General features: G+C 47.6%; 1 protein-coding gene across 1 annotated transcript in view; it reads right to left on the reverse strand.

Annotated features, from left to right (window-relative positions):
• The window catches only part of ITIH5 (inter-alpha-trypsin inhibitor heavy chain 5), a 105843-nt gene that overhangs the window by 10474 nt on the left and 72551 nt on the right, over positions 1 to 22818 (reverse strand). The window contains exons 8-11 of the mRNA XM_031015447.3: positions 12795 to 12963; positions 6646 to 6955; positions 3355 to 3914; positions 43 to 96 (exon numbers count right to left, since the gene is read on the reverse strand). Of these exons, the coding sequence (XP_030871307.1) occupies positions 43 to 96; positions 3355 to 3914; positions 6646 to 6955; positions 12795 to 12963 (1093 nt within the window). The remainder of the gene's footprint in view (positions 1 to 42; positions 97 to 3354; positions 3915 to 6645; positions 6956 to 12794; positions 12964 to 22818) is intronic.

A 22818-nucleotide genomic window follows, 5' to 3' on the forward strand; every position in this document is an offset into this window, starting at 1 on the left:
CTCTTACTCTCAATCCACACACAACCGCATCCTTTGCTTTACCTGATGTTTTAGAGATTTTAATTCTTGGCTGGTATGGCTTCTTGAGCAAAGGTCCTAAAAGGGAGAAGGAAGAGAACATCATGGTCATTCATTAAAGAAGATGAAGAGAGAGGTGCAAAGGGAGAGAGGAGACATGACTAAAACACAGCTTTTAGGTACGTTTGTAACAGCTTAAATAATCAAAAAACCTTTAAAACATCATCAGTCTTAAAAAGGGAGCTTGGCCTCAAAACACACAAGCAGAGCCAGGCATGGTGGCTCATGTCCATAATCCCAGTGCTTCCGGAGGCCAAGGTGGGAGGATCACTGGAGCCCAGGAGTTCGAGACCGGCCTGGGCAATATAGTGAGACCCTGTCTCTACAAAATAAAATAAATAAATAAAATTAACCCAACAAGGTGGCACACATCTGTAGTCCCAGCTACTTGGGAGGCTGAGGTGGGAGGATCACTTGAGCCCAGGAGATCAAGGCTGCAGTGAGCTATGACTGCACCACTGCACTCCAGCCTGGTTAACAGAGTGAGACTCTGTCTCAAAAAAAAAAAAAAAAAAAAGGAAAAAAAAGAATAGAATAGAAACTACACAAGTGGAATGTAAAGTGTGTAGGATTAATTATTTAATTCTTGTATGATTTAGATACTATTCTGTGATTTTTGTGTATATTACAGGGGAAAATATTTTATCACACTTGAGATATATTTACAGGGGAAGGGAGAAATGAGCTGTTGTTCAGTGGGCCTGTAGCATTTCAGACGTGCAAGATGGAAAAGTTCTAGAGATCTGTTTCACAACAGCGTGAATACACCTGACGTCACTTACCAGCATTGAACTGTACGCTTAAAAATGGGTAAGGTGGTAAATTTTATGTTCACAATAAAAACAAAAACAAACAATAATGTAATAAAAGAGGTACAGTTATAATCCAGTGTCTGTAGCTATGTGTGCGGCGGAATTTACAAAGCAGAAGATTTTGAAACACTTTGTATTTCAAAGTACTGGTGCTTTGAATAAATATTCAATGAAAGAATGACCTAAAAGTAATTAATATCTATAAATAAAATCAATATCTTACGTCAAATTGTTAGTACTAGGTAAAATTGTGCTCCTCTTCTCTGGTTTTTACTGCTCACAGAAATTAAAGAGTGAGGTATCTAAATGTTCTTGAAGCACTCCCTTCTCAATACTGGTCTTGACCAGCGTGATCTGGGCAGAACGTAGATTAGCCAGGAAAGAGGATGGATGACTGGATGACTGATTTGAGGAGTGGCAGCTGCCACCAACTCTCAAAAAAATTAAAATGTAAATTTAAAAACCATCAGAGCTTTAAGGAAAGGAAGAATCTTCATTTAAAAAGAAAAAAAAAAACCGGCCGGGTGCAGTGGCTCATGCCTGTAATCCCAGCATTTTGGGAGGCCCAGGTGGGCGGATCACAAGGTCAGGAGATCGAGACCATCCTGGCTAACACGGTGAAACCCCGTCTCTACTAAAAATACAAAAAATTAGCCGGGCGTGGTGGTGGGCACCTGTAGTCCCAGCTACCTGGGAGGCTGAGGCAGGAGAACAGCGTGAACCTGGGAGGCAGAGCTTGCAGTGAGCCGAGATAGCACCACTGCACTCCAGCTTGGGAGAAAGAGCAAGACTCCATCTCGAAAAAAAAAAAACAAAAAACAAAGCAAAAAAAAAACCCTTTCGAGTAGTCAGTTGGTTATCTCCTCCTCTGTCTTTCTGGCCCCCCGAGTCTTGTATGGTCCAGATCTGATCTCTCCTGAAGCTGTGGAGATTTGCGCTGATGACCTAGCATCAAGATCTTATTCAGAAAGCCACTTTTCCTGGATGTGGCATGGATCTCATAAGTAGAAAGTGATAGCATCCTGCCACATGCTTTAAATCACAACAAACATTGTGTAAGTTTTGCCAAGACAAGCTCCACGCTTTCTGAAATAGCCATGTCAATTGCAACCTCGCTATCAGGGTCCGAACTTTTCAATACATTTCTGGTATTCCATGCCTCCATGGAAGGCGTGTCTGACATTTGTGCAAAACTCACTGTGTGCCCACGGCATTCCATATTTAGTCCTTACAACAGCCCTGCAGGTAAATTATGATTATCTCCGTGTTCAGGGCTGGGGAGTGGGAATGGAAGCTCAGAGAGGTTGAGAAACCTGCCTCAGGACTCACAGCTGGTCAGGAGGGTTGGTGAATCCTAACTGCATGCTTTCTCCACACCCAGGTCCTTCTAAGACTTTAGAGTGTGAGGAATAAATGGGACAGCATTGGTGGGGTGCAGAGTAGGGTCCGACCAACCTCAGTTTCCTCTCCTAGGAGAGAGAACTTGACAGGAGCCCAGTAAAAATGTGATGCATATGAAACGCGATTTTCCACACGCAGATCTGCCAGGAATACAATGCCCTGCTTTGGTTTCACTGTGTTTCCTTTCTCTTGTTCTTGTCTCTACTCATCCCCGCAGCAGAATGGCACCGGGATTGACTGTGCCTGCTTCTGTTCAGATTCTCAGAGACTGACATGGAAAGACCGGATTCTTGCAAGAATCCGTACCTTGGTCCTTCCCACATGCTCTCGGGGAAATAAAATCAAGCACACAATTAAATTATACTACATAACTCTGTAGTGCTTGAAAATATAGAAAGGCACTGAAAAATGGGCACTGGTATGTTCATTTCAGTGCTTCCGCCCATGCCTGAAACCTGGCAAGCACTCAGTTTATTGATGCTTTATTGATGGACTAACTTCACTAGGTGACATTTCTGAACCAAATGCCACCTTTTTCTCATTTCTCTAGACAGCCACAGTGTATAGCAATGCACATACAACAGTCTACAATACTCCCTGAAGATTATGAGCTGTATATAGTGTTACTGCTTTTTGGTTGGTTGTTTTTTTAGAGACGGGGTCTTGCTCTGTCACCCAGGTTGGAGAGCAATGGTACGATCATGGCTCACTGCAGCTTCAAACTCCTGGGCTCCAGTGATCCTCCTTCCTCAGCCTCCTGAGTAGCTGAGACTACAGGCATTCCACCATACATAGATAATTAATTTATTTTTTCTTTTGTAGAGACAGGGTCTCTCTGTGTTGCCCAAGCTGGTATTGAACTCATGGCCTCAAGGGATCCCACCTCAGCCTCCCAAAGTGCTGGGATTACAGGTGTGAGCTACTATACCCAGTCTGGGTTATTGTTTATAAGTATTATGGCAAGATGGAATAACACAGCTTCCTGCTGCGGCTTCCTGTGGAGGAGGTGAGTGGTATCTCAGGCCCGCATCCCCCACACCTGGCTGGCACAGGTGCCTCGTACCTGGCTGCATGCCAGCTCCTCGCATGCTCTGCACCACCGGTTCGGGTCCCATGGCAGCCGACATGCCGTGGGCCTCCTCCAGGCCGTCCATGCGCGGGACCGGCCCCCTCAGCTTCATGGAGGTGAAAGGAGTGAGGAAGCGGTAGCTCACGGCCAGGGCCTGGGCCCGCTGCCACAGCCGCTCCTTCTCCGGTTCATCGTCACTTTGCAGCCAGGAGCTCAGTAGCTCCTTTGTGGTGAGGTAGCTCCAGAGACGCTCGATGTGGTTGGGGTCCCCCTCTCCATCGCCTCCAGGCCTGGGGCTTCCTGTGACATCTTTCCCTGCCTTCTGAGGCCCCACAGGAACATCTGTCTTCAGGATGATGAATTTCTTACTGTTGCTGGCGGTGACCTCCACGTGCAGGTGATCCAGCTTCCTGTCCACCAGCTTCCCCGCAATGATGATCTCCGAGCCGTTGAAGTAGTTGGGGAACAGGGTCTTGGTGGCCTGCACCACTGAGCTGGGGGGATAATCGATGCGGATGTCAGAGAGAAGCGGGGTCCTGATTTCATCGTAGAACCTGCAGTGGAAGCACAGGGAGAGAGGGAGATCAGGGCCCTGCTCTGACAGCAGGCAGGGCAGTCCTAAAGGAAACTGCAGACTCTCAGGGGGATGCGTCTGATTTTAGAAGCAATTGAGTCCAACATGGCACCCCACACAATATTTCTGCCAGGAGGTCACTAGGCAGCAGGTTGAACACCATTGGTGAGAGGGAATGCATTCTCTCACGCAGCTTCTGAGCTGTTTTTCAACCACTCTCATGATGAGAAAAAACCGGCTTATAGTAGATTAAAATCTTCCTCCCTGAAATTTCCACCCACTGGTTTCAGTTTTGCCTCTGGAACAATATCGAATTAGTGTAATCCATTTCAACAGACATTTGGATGCTTAAAAAACAATGCTGTGCATTCCTTTAAGCCCAGTCAATCCCCAGTTTCATGAACTATTCTTCCTGTGATACAATTTCAAGATTCCCTCACCAGTCTTGGTAAATTTCCTTTGTGTACACTTACGTTTCTTAAAGGGCCTCTTAAAAACCTTTTTCTTAGAACCAAATACAAATTCCAGATGTGCTTTCTACTTCAGAAACCTGACTTGTGTGAGTTTGTGCGTATAACATTTGCTTGCATTTGCTTTTCTTGTACTTAAGTTACATGGTCGCTTCTTGCTAAGTAAGGAGACAATTAAAATTCCCTTTCAAAAGATCTAGAAGCCATAGGCTGTGGAGTTAGACTTCCATCTCTGTTGCTTCCTTGCTGTGTGTCTTGGGACATGTGACTTAACCTCTCTGAACTTGAGTTTCCTTATCTAGAAAATCAGGATGTTAACAGTACTTCTTTGGTCACCTGCTAGCTGTCCCTGAAAGTCCATTTTCCCCTTCTTTCATGAGAATTGAGCTCCGGCCATCCAGCTACAAACTACATTTCCCAGCCTCCATTGAGGCCACAAATGGCTATGTGACTATGTCCTCCCAATGGAATATAGGTAGCAGTGAGATGTGCAACTTCTCAATATTTGCTTAAAATCCATGCTGGCTTTCTTTTCTCTCTCCCTTTTTGCGGCTAGAAAACTAGAGTGATAGTGACTAAATTTCAATCCTGTAGCATTAAGCACAACACCTGAGGGAAGCAGAGCAATAAAACAGAAGGAGCTTGGGTCCCTGAATGACTTCCGGGAGCAGGATCTAGCCTGTTACCATTACAGGAGAGGGAAGTAAATGGCTATCTTATTTCAGCCTTTGCCTTTCATCATCTCTGTATTGCAGCTTAGCCTTTACCCTAATACACCTACCTCCTAGGATTTCTGTGAGGATCATCTGGGATAATGCACATAGAAGTTCCTGGTGTATCATAAGTTCTCATAAATGCCAGGTATTGATCATAGTTTCAGTGGGATGGCAGTGCAGCTGACTTGTTACAGCATAACTGCTTTTGCTTCTGAACGCCTTATTGAATCTCAATTCTGTTATCCAGTGTATCAGATTTTCCCCTTTGACTCTAGTTTTGAATAATTTTTAAAATGTGGAAAGCAAATCTGTGTTTTCATTTAAATCTTTCATTAAAATGTGTGGGAGGAAATGGTGGCGAATCCCAAACCAAGGACCTGTCTTTACTGCATACCTTAGGGGTCTCCATTTCCATTTATCATTAATAAATGTCCTTTGATTATGGCTATTAAACACCTATAAATCTACCCAAACCTCCCCTTTACTTTTAAGTAGATACCACATATGCCACGATGCAGATTAAAGCACCTCACACTGAACTGGGAGCTGGCACTTCACTCAATGAACAGCAAAGGGGCAGACTGTGTGTGGCAACATAATATTGGAGGGAAGCTATTTCTGTTTTAAAAGATCTGAGTTTTCTCCATCTCTCATTTAAAAGATCTCATTTATTCTCCACCTCAAAATAATCTGATTATTTAACAGTTTTATCTGATGGTTTTGCTTCCAAATAAAAGTATCTTTTAACTAGTACTCAAAATGAAGATAACAGTACTCTGCTACTTGCTCACAGGGTAGAATAAAAGTAAACTTACTAGAAAGTGCTTTGAAATATCAGGATGTCAGGGAACTACAAGAGCTCATTAAATACTTAATATGGGATGGCCACTGTGCCAATGCTGTACATAGTGTTTTTATATAGCGATTTTCTCATTAAATTCTGCAACCAACCATAATCCTCATTTTACAGATGAGAAAACGGAGGTACAGACTGTCTTAAAATCTTGCTTAGGGCTGGGTGTGGTGGCTCACGCCCATAATCCCAGTATTTTGGGAGGCCGAGGCGGGCAGATCGCCTGAGGTCAGGAGTTCGAGACCAGCCTGACCAACATGGAGAAACCTTGTCTCTACTAAAAATACAAAATTAGCCGGGCGTGGTGGCGTGTGACTGTAATCCCAGCTACTCAGGAGGCTGAGGCAGGAGAATTGCTTGAACCCAGGAGGCAGAGGTTGCAGTGAGCTGAGATCACGCCATTGCATTGCAGCCTGGGCAACAAGAGCGAAACTCCATCACAAGAAAAAAAAAAAAGAAATCTTGCCTAAAGTCATAAAGGAGGATCAGAATTCGAACTCTGATCTGCCTGGTTTCAAAACACATGGTGACACCTCCCATTGCAATGAGCTATGATCGTTGTCAGCAGATGCAAGGCTGGGGTGCAGCAACACACTCCTCTCTGAATTCCCACTGCAGCCACCCCTCAGCCCCTCAAACAGCCTCTCATGCCTACGAAGACAGACCACAGACCCGATGAGCTGCGAGCCTGCGTCCTCCTCCTCGTGCACTCGCCGTGTGAGGCCGCAGTTCTCCAGCGACAGTTTCTCCAGCAGCCTGAAGTCCACGTCGTTGCCGATGCCAATGGTGAAGATGCAGACTTGGCCTCGGGCGGCCTCTCGGGTGTTGTTGAGGATCTTGAGGGTGTGCGTCTCCCCGACCGTGGGCTTCCCATCCGTCAGGAAGACGATGAGGGACACGCTCCGGTCTCCAATGCCACTGTGGGCCACGTACTTGTTGAGGAGCCTGATGGCCCTCTGCAGGGCCCCGTTGATGTCTGTGCCTGCAGGACACCAACACGGGACAGCTCAAGCCTCTGCATTCACCTCCCCACTCTGATTGCACTTTCTTTTTTTTGAGACGGAGTCTTGCTCTGTCACCCAGGCTGGAGTGCAATGGCGCAATCTCCACTCACTGCAACCTCCGCCTCCCAGGTTCAAGCGATTCTCCCACCTCAGCCTCCCGAGTAGCTGGGATTACAGGTGCACACCACCACATCTGGCTAATTTTTGTATTTTTAGTAGAGATGTGATTGACCATGTTGGCCAGGCTGGTCTCAAACTCCTGACCTCAAGTAATCCACCCACCTTGGCCTCCCAAAGTACTGGAATTACAGGCATGAGCCACCGCGCCCTGCCTGAATGCACTTTCATAGCTGCAGTTCACGCTCAACCACCCAAGTGCTCACAGGAGTGAGATGTTAAGGGGCCATCCAGAAACTTGCTAAAAGCAAGTGCATTTACTAAATGCATATAAGTGACTGGGGATTATCCCACTGTAACAAACCTTCTCCAGAAGGCATGTGGCGACGCCTTAGCTTACCTGAGCTTCAGTGGCTTCTGTGCCCTCTTCTGAGAATGGCTTTGAAAAGAGCAGGAAGGTGTTGAGCGTAGAAGACAGCAGGAATGTGGAGGGAGAAAGAGCCGCAGAGGGGAGGAGGGGCATGGAATGAAGAGGAGGAGGGTAGCTGCTGACATCTCAGATGCCTTCCAGTGTTGTCTAGGGCTAGGTGGAGCTGATGAAAGAATGAATTTGTTGCCTTCATCGTCTCTCCTTTCTTTGCTTCCTGTCCCTTCAGATCACCTCTGCTTGCCAGAACCCCACAGAGAAACGAGGCATGAAATATTTCTCCTCCTGGCCACCCTTTTTCCTTCAGAGGCCCTTGTCAGCAACAGCTCTGATTAAAGTTGGAGGCCAGCCAGGCACGGTGGCTCATGCCTGTAATCCCAGCACTTTGGGAGGCCAAGGTGGGTGGATCACCTGAGGTCAGGAGTTCGAGACCAGCTTTGCTAACATGGCAAAACCCTGTCTCTACCAAAAATACAAAAATTAGCCAGGCGTGGTGGTACATGCCTGTAATTCCAGCTACTCAGATGGCTAAGGTCAGAAAATCACTTGAACCCAGAAGACGGAAGTTGCAGTGAGCCAAGATCGTGCCATTGCACTCCAGCCTGGGAAACAGAGTGAGACGTGGTCTCAACAGAAAAAATAAAAATAAAATAAATAAATGAATAAATAAAATAAAGTTGGGGGCGAAAGGGAAGAAAAATTTTATCAGGAATATGTGGCTTAGAAAAACCATACGAAACAGAAAACAAATCTCAACTCTGAGAAATGATGGAACAATAAACACCAATGACATTAGCAGGCATCTGTGGACAGCAGGAGGTTTTTCTCTCCTTCTTTTCTTTTGATGATTTTCTTTATTCCTCAAATGTTTTAGAATAGATACTTCCATGGAAAAAATGGGGTGAGAACATGAGCAGGCTTCTGGAGTTCTAAATGTTCTGTTTCTTGATCTGGGTCCGGGTTCTGTTCAGTTTATGAAAACATATCAAGTTGTATACTTACTACATGTACATTTTTCTGCATGTACGTTACACTACAGGTTACTGCTTCCTTTAAAAAGAATGTTCCCTTGTTTTCTTTTCTTTCTTTTTTTTTTTTTTTTAGAGACAGGGTCTCACTATGTTGCCCAGGCTGGTCTCGAACTCCTGGGCTCAAGCAGTTCTCCCACCTCAACCTCCCAAAGTGCTGGGACTACAGGCATGAGCCACCATGCCCGGCCACCCATGTATTTTTTTTTCTTTTTTTTCTTTTTTTTTTTTTTTGATACATAGTCATGCTCTTTCGCCCAAGGTGGAATGCAGTGGCGTGATCTTGGCTCACTGCAATCTGTGCCTCCTGGGTTCAAGCAATTCTCCTGCCTCAGCCTCCTGAGTAGCTGGGATTACAGGCACATGCCACCATGCCTGGCTAATTTTTGTACTTTTTTAGTAGAGATGGGGTTTCACCATGTTGGCCAGGCTGGTCTTGATTTCCTGACCTTGTGATTTGCCCACCTCGGCCTCCAAAGTGCTGGGATTACTGGCATGGGCCACAGCACCTGGCCCCATGTATTCTTAAATTTACTACTTTATGATTAAAATAAATCAGACAATTTAAGTTTGGGAGCAAAATAAATAAAGTTGGGGCCTGTGTCTTTGATAGGAGCTGAACAAGTATTTGTTTGGTGGATGGGGAGACAGGTGGTTGGGTGGTTGAGGTTGAAACCCCAGCTACAGTGAGGTTTCTGGGTTAGCTAAGAATTCCACTGGACTAAGCTACCAACAACCCACCATTACCAAGTAAAGCAGAGACCTTACTGTAGTGTGAACACCTATTTCCTTTGTTTTTTTTTTTAATGGCTTAAGATAAAATCTACATACCAAAAGATCACCCATTCTAAGTGTCCAATTCATGATTTGTAGTAAATTTAGAGTTTGGTGACCATCACCACCATCCATCATCCTGACTGGAGTGACTTTTCTCTACCTGCAAATTTTACCACATTTGTGGTACATATATACCATGGGGCACTATTCAGCCACAAAAAAGAATGAGATCCTGTCATCTGCAACAAGATGGATGGAACTGGAGCTCATTATATTCAGTGAATTAAGCCAGGCACAGAAAGACCATCTTCCCTTGTTCTCGCTTATTTGTGGCAGCTAAAAATTAAAACGATTGAACTCATGGAGATAAAGAGTAGAAGGATGGTTTCCAGAAGCTGGGCAGGGTAGTGGGGGGTGGGGCAGAAGTAGGGATAGTTAATGGGTACAAAAAGAAGTTAGAAAGAATGAAGACGATCTAGTCCTTGATAGTGCAACAGGGTGATTATATTCAATAATAATTTCATGATACACTTAAAAATAACTAAGAGTATAATTGGATTGTTTGTAACAAAGGACAAATGCTTGAGGTGATGGAGATCTCATTTATCTGATGTAATTATCACACAATGTATGCCTGTATCAAAATACCTCATATACTCCATAAACACATATATCTACTCTGGACCCACAAAAATTAAAAATTAAAATTAAAATGTACCGCATCTGAGAGAACCAGATCATCTCCCCCACGGCTTAACATCCTCCAGATTTTCTAGCTAAAAAAGTAGATAAGGCTATGTCCATGACCAAATGTTCATAATTCTTGCTAAGATGCAGAGCCCAAATGGAAAGAAAGTTATTTTACATTTTATTGGAATCACTAATTTGCCTTTCTTTTGTTTGTTTGTTTTTGAAACGGAATTTCACTCTGTCACCGGGGCTGGAGTGCAGTGGCGCGATCTCGGCTCACTACAACCTCCACCTCCCAGGTTCATGCAATTCTCCTGCCTCAGCCTCCCCAGTAGCTGGGACTACAGGCGCAAGCTACCACGCCCAGCTGATTTTTTTGTATTTTAGTAGAGATGGGGTTTCACCATGTTGCCCAGGCTGGTCTCGAGCTCCCGAGCTCAGACAATCCGCCCGCCTTGGCCTCCCAAAGTGCCAGCGTTATAGGTGTGAGCCACTGCGCCTGGCCTAATTTGCCTTTCTTAACGTCCAGTCTAATTTCTTAGTGCCCCTGGGTGTGTGAACAAGGATGAACTGGCATTTTTTTCTCTTGTCTGTATTCAGCAATGGTGCCAAATCTCTCACTCCACTTTAAAGCCAAGGAGAGCCCAGGCAGAGGGACGGATTAGCTTTCCCGATGGCACACAGCCACCAGAGGCCCTGCAGGGATTGGCATCAAACCCATGGCAAGTGGGGCATCTCCTGCCCACTGAAAACAGACAGGAGCTGTCATTAAAGGACTCACAAGCACCAGTGAGAGGGGTTACCCGAGTGGGTGAAAATAATGGCCACATCTGATGCTTAAAGAGGACTTCCTATGTGCCAGGACAATTCTAACCACTTGAAATGCTTTAACTCACTCCATCCTGGTAACGATTCCATTGTTATCTTCATTCTACAGATGAGGAAACTGAGGCACAGAGAAGGTGGAGCTGGATTCAAACCCAGGCAGTTTGGCTTCCAAATCCATGCTCACAATCCTGATGCTACACGTCTTAGAGAGAAGCAGGCTGATCTGCTGTTCACCTGCAGAGGCTAGGGCAATGCGGTTCAAGAAAACTAAAGGAAACCCACAGGGTCTCTAAGGCTTGGAGTCCAAAAGAGCATAACATACACCAGCCATTTTCTTTCTTTCTTTCTTTCTTTTTTTTTTTTTTTTTTTTTTTTTGAGACAGAGTCTCGCTGTCACCCAGGCTGGAGTGCAGTGGCATGATCTTGGCTCACTGCAACCTCTGCCTCCCGGGTTCAAGCAATTCTCCTGCCTCAGCCTCCCAAGTAGCTGGGATTACAGGCACTTGCCACCACACCCGGCTAACTTTTTGTATTTTTAGTAGAGATGGGGTTTCGCCATGTTGGCCAGGCTGGTCTTGAACTCCTGACCTCAGGTGATCCACCCACCTCAGCCTCCCAAAGTGCTGGGATTACAAGCGTGAGCCACTCCACCTGGCCCAGCCATTTTCTAAAGCTGTTTATTACTCCATGGCCCCCACTCCACCAGCACACACACATCATTCTGCTAGTAAGCAGGGCCATTAAAATAAATCCAATCTACAAATATCCATTGAGCATGCCCTCTGTGTTAGGAACTGTGCATGGAGGTAGGAGCTATGTAAACATGAAGAGAAATCTGTTCCTTCAAGAATTTTATGGTGGTGTGGACTTCCTGCCGTAGAGCATCACTATCATATTAAATCTAATCTTCTATTTCTCCCATCAAACACCAAAACAGTTCCTAGATTATACTGTTTGGGAGGCTAGTAGGAAATCCCGGTGTAAATGGAAAGTACCAGCCCAGCAAGATCAAGTTCCACATTAAGTTCATTTGGGAAATAAGGGCTTTGTCTTGGACTGGGAAACCATGAATATAAGAAAGATGGAAAATCCCAGATGGGAGAAGACTGAACAGAATGTTTTGTATGTTTCCAGATAGCTGAAGTGGAATTAACCAGGAGGTGGTGTCTCTGTACAGAGCCTGAAAGCAAGGGGGAGGGAGTAGGTCAAGTTCTGCTAAATGCTCCAATACTGAGCACCTCTTCTGTGTCCACTGCACTGTCGATACAGGGAATGGCAAGAGTAAGGCGCAGGTCCTGAGTTGGGAGAACTTAACATCTAGGACAGCTGGCAACACACTGCTCTGATTCTCCACTCTTCTCAGAATTCTTTATGATCTTTTCTCTCCTCTCTTAACATTCTGCACCCTTACCTGGGCACCACCCAAGACAAGCGTGCAGTGGCTGACAGCCCACATCCTCCCCATCACATTTTACCTCCACAGCCCTCCCAGGCCACCAGGATACATGTTTCACTCACTCTGCTGCAGCTCTACCAAGAGGACTCCTTGTTTTGCAAAGCAGTTCCACCTGCCCCTGCCCAAGGTGCGCATGAAACACTGGCCAGTCCATGTGGCTTTAATTCTCCACCCCAAAAACCACTTACAAAAACAGTATTGTTTTTGTATCAGCAAGACTTTTTCTAACAGGATCCATGAGATGAACCAGGCAAGCCTCCAAACACCTATCAGGTTATTTTTCCCCAGAACTTCACCAGCTTCACTTGTAGACTGGAAAAGGAGAATACGGATTTGGTATTCGGAGCAACCTAAGCTGCTGAGAAAGCTCTCGCCTGCAGTCTCCTTTCCTGTCATCAACCCCAGCTTTCAAATCCTTATCTCTTGGCAAAAAAAAAAACAAAAAAACATTATTTCAAAGCCAAGCCAATGTGAAAAGAAGGTGTCATCTTTACCTCCAGTGGGCGACATATGGTGAATGTACACTTTCCCATCCCTGATGCTGTCTGGAGTGACTGATATCAAGTGGTCCTTCCATACTTTGATCCGGTTGGAAAATCCAATGATACTGAAACGGTCCTGGGGTCGGAGGTCATGGAGAATTGTGAAGAGGGCATCCTTGGTCTAGGCAAACATAAAAGCAAAACCAGTCACAGCTGCTCACATAAGTCCACTTGTCCCCTGTTCTAGAAACCGCCCCCCCCCCACAGGAAAAATGTCAGGGTTCAAATTCAGTGTCAGCTATGTAAATGGCACTTGGCTGAATGTCAAGGAATTGGTTACCTGGCTGGAAAAAATGGTATAAAGATGTTACGGTTGTAGACACGAGTGAATCAGTGCTGAATGCCGCATCCCGCCACGGTACTTCGGGCCTCCACATCTCCACAATTGCTGTTCTCTTGACCCCAGATGTTCTTCCCCACCGCCCTACCTCCATCTTTCACTTGACAAGCCCCTCATCATTCTTAAGAGCCAGGCAAGTGTGCAAATTCTCTGTTGGAAATTTTTCTAACTTCTCTGAAGAGAGCTGATCATTCCCTCCCTTAGGCTGGCAAAGCCCTCAATGCATTCCTATTATAAAGCACACATCACACGATGATGATTGTTTTATCTCCTTCCCTTACTCGGTTGTGAGTTCTTTGCAGGAGGGTCTCCTTCATCTTCCTATCACCTAGTGACAAGAAGGAGGTGCTAGACAAAGGTTAGGCAGGTGAATCAATGAATGAATGAACGTTTAATGAATTATAAAATTAAAGGCCCAAATAATAAACACCATAGGAATTGAAAAGATTATTACTGTGGGCTGGAGTGACATGAAGCCTTACAGAGAAAGAGGAATTTGAGGATGAGATTTAACGAATACCTTGAAAGAACTGGAAGGGCATTCTTCTTATTATTTTTTTTTTTATACAAACTCTCGCTCTGTCACCCAGGCTGGAATGCAGTGGCGCGATCTCAGCTCACTGCAACCTCTGCCTCCCAGGTTCAAGCAATTCTCCTGCCTCAGCTTCCTGAGTAGCTGGGATTACAGGTGCATGCCACCATGTCTGGCTAATTTTTGTACTTTAGTAGAGACGGGGTTTCACCATGTTGCCCAGGGTGGTCTCGAACTCCTGAGCTCAGGCAATCCATCTGCCTCAGCCTCCCAAAGTGCTAGGATTACAGGCGTGAGCCACTGCACCCGGCTTGGAAGAGCATTCTGAAGAGAAGGAAGGTGGTTTGAGCAAAGCCAGGAAGTAATACAGGTGAGATCAGGGATGCTAAGTGATAACAGGTATGCACTAAAATCAGCTGTGATGCACGGAAAGAAGAAAGAAGCCATATGACCTGAAACCAGAAATACTCTAGGGCCTAGAAAAGGTTTCTATAGTAATCCACAGACACTGTGAGCAAACTGTCTTCCCAAGCAGCACTGTTGTTAGACACTTACAGGCTCAGCATAGGAGGTCAGGGACTTTCATTATATAATGACCATGAAAGGACATCCGGCACCTTTACGAAGGTGAAGAGCACAGGCTTCAGGGCCAGCTGTCACCTTTGAGGCTGGGTTCATCCCTGACTTTCCGTGGGTCCCTGGGGCCCTGGGGCCCTGAGCAGTAAGCTCCCTCACTTACTCCCTCTCTGATATCACTGTGCCCAAGTTACCCCATCCATAAAATCAGGACAGTAATAGTATCTGCCTCATCAGGTTGTCATGAGGATTAAATCAGAATCGAGATGAAAAGGGCTCTGAGCAGGGCCAGGCACACAATCAGAGTTCTAGATGGGTTTGCTGTTACTTGCTGGCTGGTAGAAGGCCCCAGCAGAGCTTAAGAGAAACGGTGAAGTCGGGAGTGGTGGCTTCCAGAAGGACGTGTGCTAAGTGGCTCTGGGCCACCCTCGAAACACGCTGTAGGTATCTTCCCCGGTTCATGACTCTTTGCCTTTCCTCCTTCCCCGGGTTCAGACAGATGGCCCCGTCGGCCCCTCTGGCTAGGTGAAATAACCACTGCTTTCGGATCCTTTCCCTCTGGAATTTTCTCTCTTCCTCACTCCTCAGCCTCCTTTCAATCCTGAATCCAACTGCTCATCCCATATCCCACTGTCCAACTTGAATTTGTAGGAACCTCAAATTCTACTTCAGAAAACTATTCTCAATGCATCTATTTTTAAATCTGCACATTGGGCCAGGTGCGGTGGCTCATGCCTCTAATCCCAACACTTTGGGAAGCTGAGGCAGGTGGATCACTTAAGGTCAGAAGTTAGAGACCAGCCTGGCCAACATGGCAAAACCTCATCTCTACTAATAATACAAAAATTAGCCAGGCATGGTGGTGCACACCTGTAATCTCAGCACTTTGGGAGGCCGAGGTGGGTAGATCACTTGAGGTGAGGAGTTTGAAACCAGCCTGGCCAACATGGTGAAACCTTGTCTCTACTAATAATACAAAAAATTAGCTGGGCGTGGTGGCCCACCTGTAATCCCAGCTACTCAGGAGGCTGACGCAGGAGAATCACTTGAACCTGGGAGGTGGAGATTGCAGTGAGCCCAGATCATGCCACTGCACTCTGCCTGGGTGACAGAGTGAAAATGTGTCTCAAAAAATAAATAAAACACATCTGCACATTATATTCTTTTCTGTAGGGCTAGTAAACTAAGAGTTTCTAGGCTGAGCAAACGTTCGCCTAACTTTCTCCCCGTGAGTTTTTGCTAAAGTAATGTTCCTCCACTTCCCAGCACTTCTTCATTCCCAGGCTGAGAAAGCAATGGAGTTGATGGTATCATTAGAAGGATGATGATGACGACACTGACGATATTAACAGCTTGCATTTCCTGGGAGCTTCCTACTCCCCAGGCATATGCCGAGTGTACAGACTCCTCCTCTCTTGAGGTGATCAATTCTAAATCTTACAAGCCACCTGAGGGAAAGTAACTATTAGTATTCCCATTTTACAGATGGGGCAACTGAGGCATGGAGTGGCTAAGCATCATGCTCCATGGGAGACTGGATTAAAATGCAGGGAGTCTGACTTCAGGGACAGCACGTGCACCAACGGCAGTAGAATCTGCAGCCCCAGGACGGCTGGAGCCGAGATGACTCAGAGCTGTCACCCTTTTAACGTGCAGCAAATTTGGGGATCTCTTCCAAGTCCCTGTATGTTGATGCGCTCTGTTTATTTCTTTGTTTCATTTGCTTCATTTCTGGCATCAATTAATGTATCCATCTCCTGTAACATCCTTGCAGAAGGCACTAAGGTGCCGGGCGCAGTGGCTCACACCTGTAATCCCAGCACTTTGGGAGGCTGAGGCGGGCAAATCATTTGAGGTCAGGAGTTCAAGACCAGCCTGGTCCATGTGGTAAAACCATGTCTCTACTAAAAAAATACAAAAATTAGCTGGGCATGGTGGCACGCGCCTGTAATCCAGCTACTTGGGAGGCTGAGGCAGGACAGTCACTTGAACCCGGGCAGTGGAAGTTGCAGTGAGCTGGGATCATGCCACTGCACTCCAGCCTGGGCGACAGAGCGAGACTCTATCTCAAAAAAAAATGAAGGCACTGCAGGATTTTTGCACCTGCCCAGGGACAAGAACAATGAACATATTTCATTAAACCCACCTTCTCATCCTACTGAAGAATGCAACAAGTTCTTCGGGGAGAAAAGAACAGCAATGGAGTGCTCCTTTCCATTCCCAGGGCTCGGAGACCTCCACTATTCTCTGTTCTCTCCTCTGCTATTCCCTCCTCCTATCCCCCGACACTCTGCTTGCTCAGAGGGGCTGACTGCAGCGGTTTCCCGTCCTCTCCCATGCCTGGCTCCCACCCCCAGGAAATACGTCGAAGTATCCCATGCAAATAAACAGAATCCACACCCAAGGTGTGCCAGCACTCTGCAGAAGACATTGTCAAGTCTATGCTGTTCCCTCCTTGAAACTCCTCCTGCTCTAGCTTCCCTGGCTCCTCCCTGGAGGGGATTAGTGCTCCCCTGGGCTTTGCTGTTGTCCCCCGCCCCCCGCCCGCTGGCCCTTCAGGGTGAGTCACAGGGTCCTTTTCTCAGCTGAGGTTCTCACCTCCAGGTGACATCATCCATCCCCATGGTGCCAACTACCATCGTCATCTGTGAACTTCCAGACTCATCTCTGGAGCTGGCCTCTCGTTCCATCCAGACCGACCTGCCAACCGTTTCTCCCTGCGCGTCCCACAGGTAGCTCAGACTCGACTCGGTGGAGAATGGAGCCTTCATCTTTTTAAATCTCGCTCTCCTCGCTGCTCTCTGTCCCGGGACAGAGGACACTGCAACCTTCACCCGTGGTCCAAGGCGGAAGCCTGGACGTTAGGCTTTCACATCCTTCAACACCACCCTGGAATTCCAACTCCTCTCCCTAAATATCCCTGTGACCATAAACTGATATTCCTTTTCTTCCTTTGTGTTTTTTCTTAATACAAAAATATTAGTCATTTTTTGAAAGATCAGAAGAAAAACATATACAACTCACATCATCACGCCTACCTAGAGACAACCACTACTAAAATGCTGGTGTGCCACACACCACTTCAGAAACATCCCCGGCTGCGTGCGTGTGCACGTGTGATTTTAAAGGAAGTGGGATCATATAATACATATATCGTGCTGTAAAGTTTCTCTTTACTGTAACATATCATATACGGTTTTCATGTCAATGGAGAAATGTTTGCCACATCATTTTAATAGCAACCCAGCATCCTCCTGCACGCATCCACCATGTCTTAATATTTTGGAATATCTGAGCAGCGCTGCTGGGAAGCTCATTATCCCCACGTCTTTGTGCCCAAGACTCTTCCCTTAGGATAAATTCCCATACGTGGAAGTGGAGCGACAAAGGGCTTGCACTTTAGGAAGGAGCTAGCATGGCTCTGCATTACTGCCACGTGGATTTTCAACCCTCCTCTCTTCAAAGCCTTCCATGGCCCCTCGCTGCCCTCAGCATAAAGTCTAATGTCTCTTATTTTATTTTATTTGAGACGGAGTCTTGCTCTGTCACCAGGCTGGAGTGCAGCGGCGCGGTATCCACTCACTGCAACCTCCACCTCCCGGGTTCAAGCGATTCCCCTGCCTCAGCCTCCCGCGTAGCTGGGCTTACAGGCACACGCCACCACGCTCAGCTAATTTTTTGTATTTTAGTAGAGACGGGGTTTCACCATGTTGGCCAGGATGGTCTCAATCTCCTGACCTCATAATCTGCCTGCCTCAGCCTCCCAAAGTGCTGGGATTACAGGCGTGAGCCACTGTGCCTGGCCTAATGTCTCTTTTTGGATACAAAATCCTCATTAAAGTAAATGGTCCTGGTTCAAATCCCTGTCTTTTATTTCCTGCTAGTCTACCCCAGCTATCAACAACAAGGTCTGATTTGCCCACACCCAGCTTCCCTAAACCCACCCTGCTTTCTCGTGACTTCCTGTGGTGGCACCAGGGGCTGCCCTCCTTCCCCGCCTTCCCTACACATTGAGCTATAGCCACCCTTCAAAACTCACTTGATATGTCCCCTCCTTGGTGAGGCCATTCCTAACTCAACAGTGAAGACAGATGACAGCTCCATCCCCGATGCTGCACTGGCTGACACGTACCCCAGCTACACGATGTCCACGCTGTGCCGCCATGACTCCTGCAAGCTCTTTCCCTCCCCAAGACCCTTGCACCTGCTGTTTCCTTTCCTTGGAGCTCCCTTCCTCTTCCTCTCAGTCTTTCCTGCTGCAGGTCCCTTCTTGTCCTGCAATCCTGGGTTTACACATGAACTTCCAAGAGAGCCCTTCCCTGCCTCCCAGCCCTGCCCACCATTCCCCAAAGCATGGGCCTTTGCTCTCTCCTTTCACGTTGATAGACAGAACATCCTTCTCTCTCTGTGCATTGACTGGTCTGTCCGTCTCCAGTCTATGCTTCTGTGTGCAGGAGCTTTTTCTGTTTTATTTATTTACTTATTTTATTTATTTATTTTTTGAGATGGAGTCTTGCTTTATCGCCAGGCTGGAGTGCAGTGGTGCAATCTTGGCTCACTGCAACCTCCGCCTCCTGGGTTCAAGCAATTCTCCCGCCTCAGCCTCCTGAGTAGCTGGGGCTACAGGCGCACGCCACCATGCCCAGCTAATTTTAGTATTTTTAGTAGAGACAGGGTCTCACTATGTTGGCCAGGATGGTATCGATCTCTCGACCTGGTGATCTGCCCACCTTAGCCTCCCAAAGTGTTGGGATTACAGGCGTGAGCCACCATGCCCAGACACTTTTTCTGGTTTATTATTGTATATTTATTATTCTATATTTAATACCCAGCAGTGCCTGGCACATAGGAGATGCTTGACAAATGTGTTCTGAATAAGTGAGCAGTGAATAAATGATCCATCTGTCACACTGGACAGGGAGTTCCTCAAAACAGCCATCCCCTTGCCCTGCCCCACCCTCCCAACATCATGGCATTTTGTACATTGTAGGCTTTTAGTAAATATCTGCTGTATTATTAAACAAATAAGACAGAGACAGACAGAGAAGAACAGAGATAGAGGAGACAGAGACAGACAGACAGAATACTCAGAGAGGGACAGAGAGAAAGAGAGAAACAGAAAGAGTAGGGGAAAGAGGAAAATAGAGGGGAGGAGAAAGAGACAGAGAGGTTCTGTTGGTGAATTCAAGGGACATGAGACACAGCCCAGCCCTTGAGAACCTAAGACAGACACTACTGAGAAAGAGGATGTGCAGGAAGCTCCGAGCTGCCTGATAGACAAGCTGCAGTGATGATCAATAACTCGGAGAACTGCACTCCACAGGCAGGGGTGGCCTCAGCCAGGGTGCTGGGCCCTTCTCACCCTGGTTCATCCTGGGCTCAGCACAGCCTGCGTGAGCATCAGACAGACCCTGCGCACTCACAGTCCAGGTGTCCCCACCCAGGAAGGACTGAAGGTGCCGGCTGGGATGGGAGGGACAGCAGCATGCAGTGGTGGTGGTGGGGCAGTGCTGGGGTGCTGGGCCCAGTTCTCAGGCCCTCCTGAGAGTCTCCATGCTGCACACTGCTGGGCCCAGAGTGGTCAGGCTGCATGGGGGCCTGCCAGGAAGGCCACCCATGGCAGAGCTGCTGCTTTAGCTGCTGGCATCCTTGGGGATCCTTCACAGTGTGCCAAGAACCTCCAGAGGGACCCGCCTAGCTCTTAAACTGGCATTTATTTTTCCCCACAGGACGGATATTCTGCTTTAGGAAGAGCTATTCAATCTCTCTACCCTCCTTCCCTCAGCTCAGCAGCTACAGGCTCCTTATGACCTTGTAAGGCCTCAGCTGCAACTTGTCCTTGCGTGCACCAGGGAAGGCAGCCCAGGCACCTCCCGGTGGCTCCATTCCCACTCAGAGGAGAACCATGTGGATGGACTCCTGCCCTCATTCCAGAGGGGCAGGCACTGACTCCTACAGACTGCAGCCACCCAGCCCCACTCACCCCTGCAGACTGCAGCCACCCAGCCCCACTCACCCCTGCAGCCTGCAGCCACCCAGCCCCACTCACCCCTGTAGACTGCAGCCACCCAGCCCCACTCACCCCTGCAGCCTGCAGCCACCCAGCCCCACTCACCCCTGCAGCCTGCAGCCACCCAGCCCCACTCACCCCTGCAGCCTGCAGCCACCCAGCCCCACTCACCCCTGCAGCCTGCAGCCACCCAGCCCCACTCACCCCTGCAGCCTGCAGCCACCCAGCCCTACTCACCCCTGCAGACTGCGGCCACCCAGCCCCACTCATCCCTATAGACTGCAGCCACCCCCTCCACTAACTCCTGCAGACTGCGGCCATCCAGACCCACTCACCCCTGCAGACTGCGGCCACCCAGCCCCACTCATCCCTACAGACTGCAGCCACCCCCTCCACTAACTCCTGCAGACTGCGGCCACCCAGACCCACTCACCCCTGCAGACTGCAGCCACCCAGCCCCACTCATCCCTACAGACTGCAGCCACCCCCTCCACTAACTCCTGCAGACTGCAGCCACCCAACCTCATTCACCCCTGCAGACTGCAGCCACCCGGCCCCACCAATCCTTGCAGACTGCAGCCACTGGCTCTGTTAACCCTTGACTTGCCTTCCCACCTCCAATGGGCTGAGCAGCCAAGAGCTCTGCCTCCTGTGGGAGGCTTAAGAGGAAAGAGGAGAGGAGCGTCCACACAGAAGGGTTCATGTGAGGGGCTGGAGCTCATCTTTCTGCATCGTGTTCAGATGCTGAAGACGAACTGAAATGCAGTCAGACTCTGCCAGGAGCACAGTCCAGAGAACAGGGTAAGCACATTCCAGACAGATCAGAGGATGCCCAGAGAGGCAGAAGATGTGTCCTCTGAGCCTGTCCAGAGGAAAAGGGAACATCACTTCAGGGACTGGACAAGATCCCCGTTCAGAGTCCCTCCCAATCCTGAGGCCGCATGATCATGGCTAGGAAGAGCTGTAGACCCTTCCAGTGCAGGTGATGGACACAGCCGGTCACCACTTACCCTCAATGCTCTTTCCAACTAACTAGGCCTGAAGGAAGAGACACTGGGCACCCCAGGAAGCCACGCTCCTGTCCTCCAAGCTCCCTCTAGGGGCCTTCCATGCTAGAAAGAGGCCAGCCTGCTTGAGACAGGTACCCCCAAAACATACATGTTGGAGTCATGAAGTTAATTCCTTAAAAGATGACCACAGGGGGCTGTGGAAATGTCTTCCCTGGAGATCTTCTAAAACAGGCATATAAAATGTATGATCATATGTATCGCAGTTTTCATGGAGATGAATACAATCAGGGTACAGGCCTGATTCGCGAGGGGATTAAGTGTCTGACTTTAGAAGGCCACTCTTGCTCTTTGGGGCCATAAGAAGAGTTTTCGACTCATTGTCTTTATACTCTTGGACAAGGACAAGGGCTTATTTGGGGTGGAAACCAAGGGGATGGGGTTCGGGTCACTGCCTGACAACTCCTGGCTGGGAAGCCAGTGGGGAGGAATTAGCAAGTCTTGGGGAGAGTGGGGGATCAGCAAAGGCAGGAACACCAAGCCCCTGTGCCTAGGGGATAAACATAAGGGGCACCTGTGGGCCTCACTGAGGAGGAAAACAGGGTTCTTACAGAGGTCAACCCACAAGAGGCCCTTCGGGTTTCCCCTGGGGGGTCCGTGCCAGTTCCTAAAAGCACAATCCACAGTGAATGGGCGTCATCTCTGCTAACACAAGAGGACAAGCTGCAGACATGGGTCCACATGACATCAGAAGAGATCTTTTAAAAATTCCAGGCTAGGAGCAATGGCTGTGGTCCCAGCTATTCAGGAGGCTGAGGCAGGAGGATCACTGGAGCCCAGGAGTTTGAGGCTGCAGTGAGCTAGGATCATGCCACTACACTTCAGCCTGGGCAACGGAGCGAGACCCTAGCTCTAAAATGTAAATAAATAAATAATAAAATTAAAGTTGAAAAAATAAAAAATACCAGATTATGTTTGGACTGAAGGGAGATTTTGAAAATCGCACCCAGATACACGTAGTAAATGGAAAGAATATACTTCTTACTATTCGGGTAGTGAAGACATACCTTGGCCTGGATGCAGGCATTACACAAGATTCCTTCTAACCCTAGTTATCCAGAGTCACAAAGGATAGAGATTACTCTATTTAAAACTATTTTATGGTGATGAATTCCCCTTCTTACATGTACTTCACTTGGGTTAAAAGAACAAAAGCCTATTTGCTTTAAAAACACTATCTTAGAAATCCATTCCAGCTCCACCTTAGGTTTACTATTAAGTAAGTCCTTTAATTTCTTTCTATTTAAATTCTTCCAGGCACAAGGCAGGACATAAATATAAGTAAACTCTGGCCGGTGTGGTGGCTCACGCCTGTAATCACAGCACTTTGGGAAGCCGAGGCGGGTGGATCATGAGGTCAGGAGATTGAGGCTATCCGGGCTAACATGGTGAAACCCCATCTCTACTAATAATACAAAAAATTAGCCAGGCATTGTGGCACATGCCTGTAG

Source organism: Gorilla gorilla, chromosome 8, assembly GCF_029281585.2.
Source record: "Gorilla gorilla gorilla isolate KB3781 chromosome 8, NHGRI_mGorGor1-v2.1_pri, whole genome shotgun sequence".
Lineage (NCBI taxonomy): Eukaryota > Metazoa > Chordata > Mammalia > Primates > Hominidae > Gorilla > Gorilla gorilla.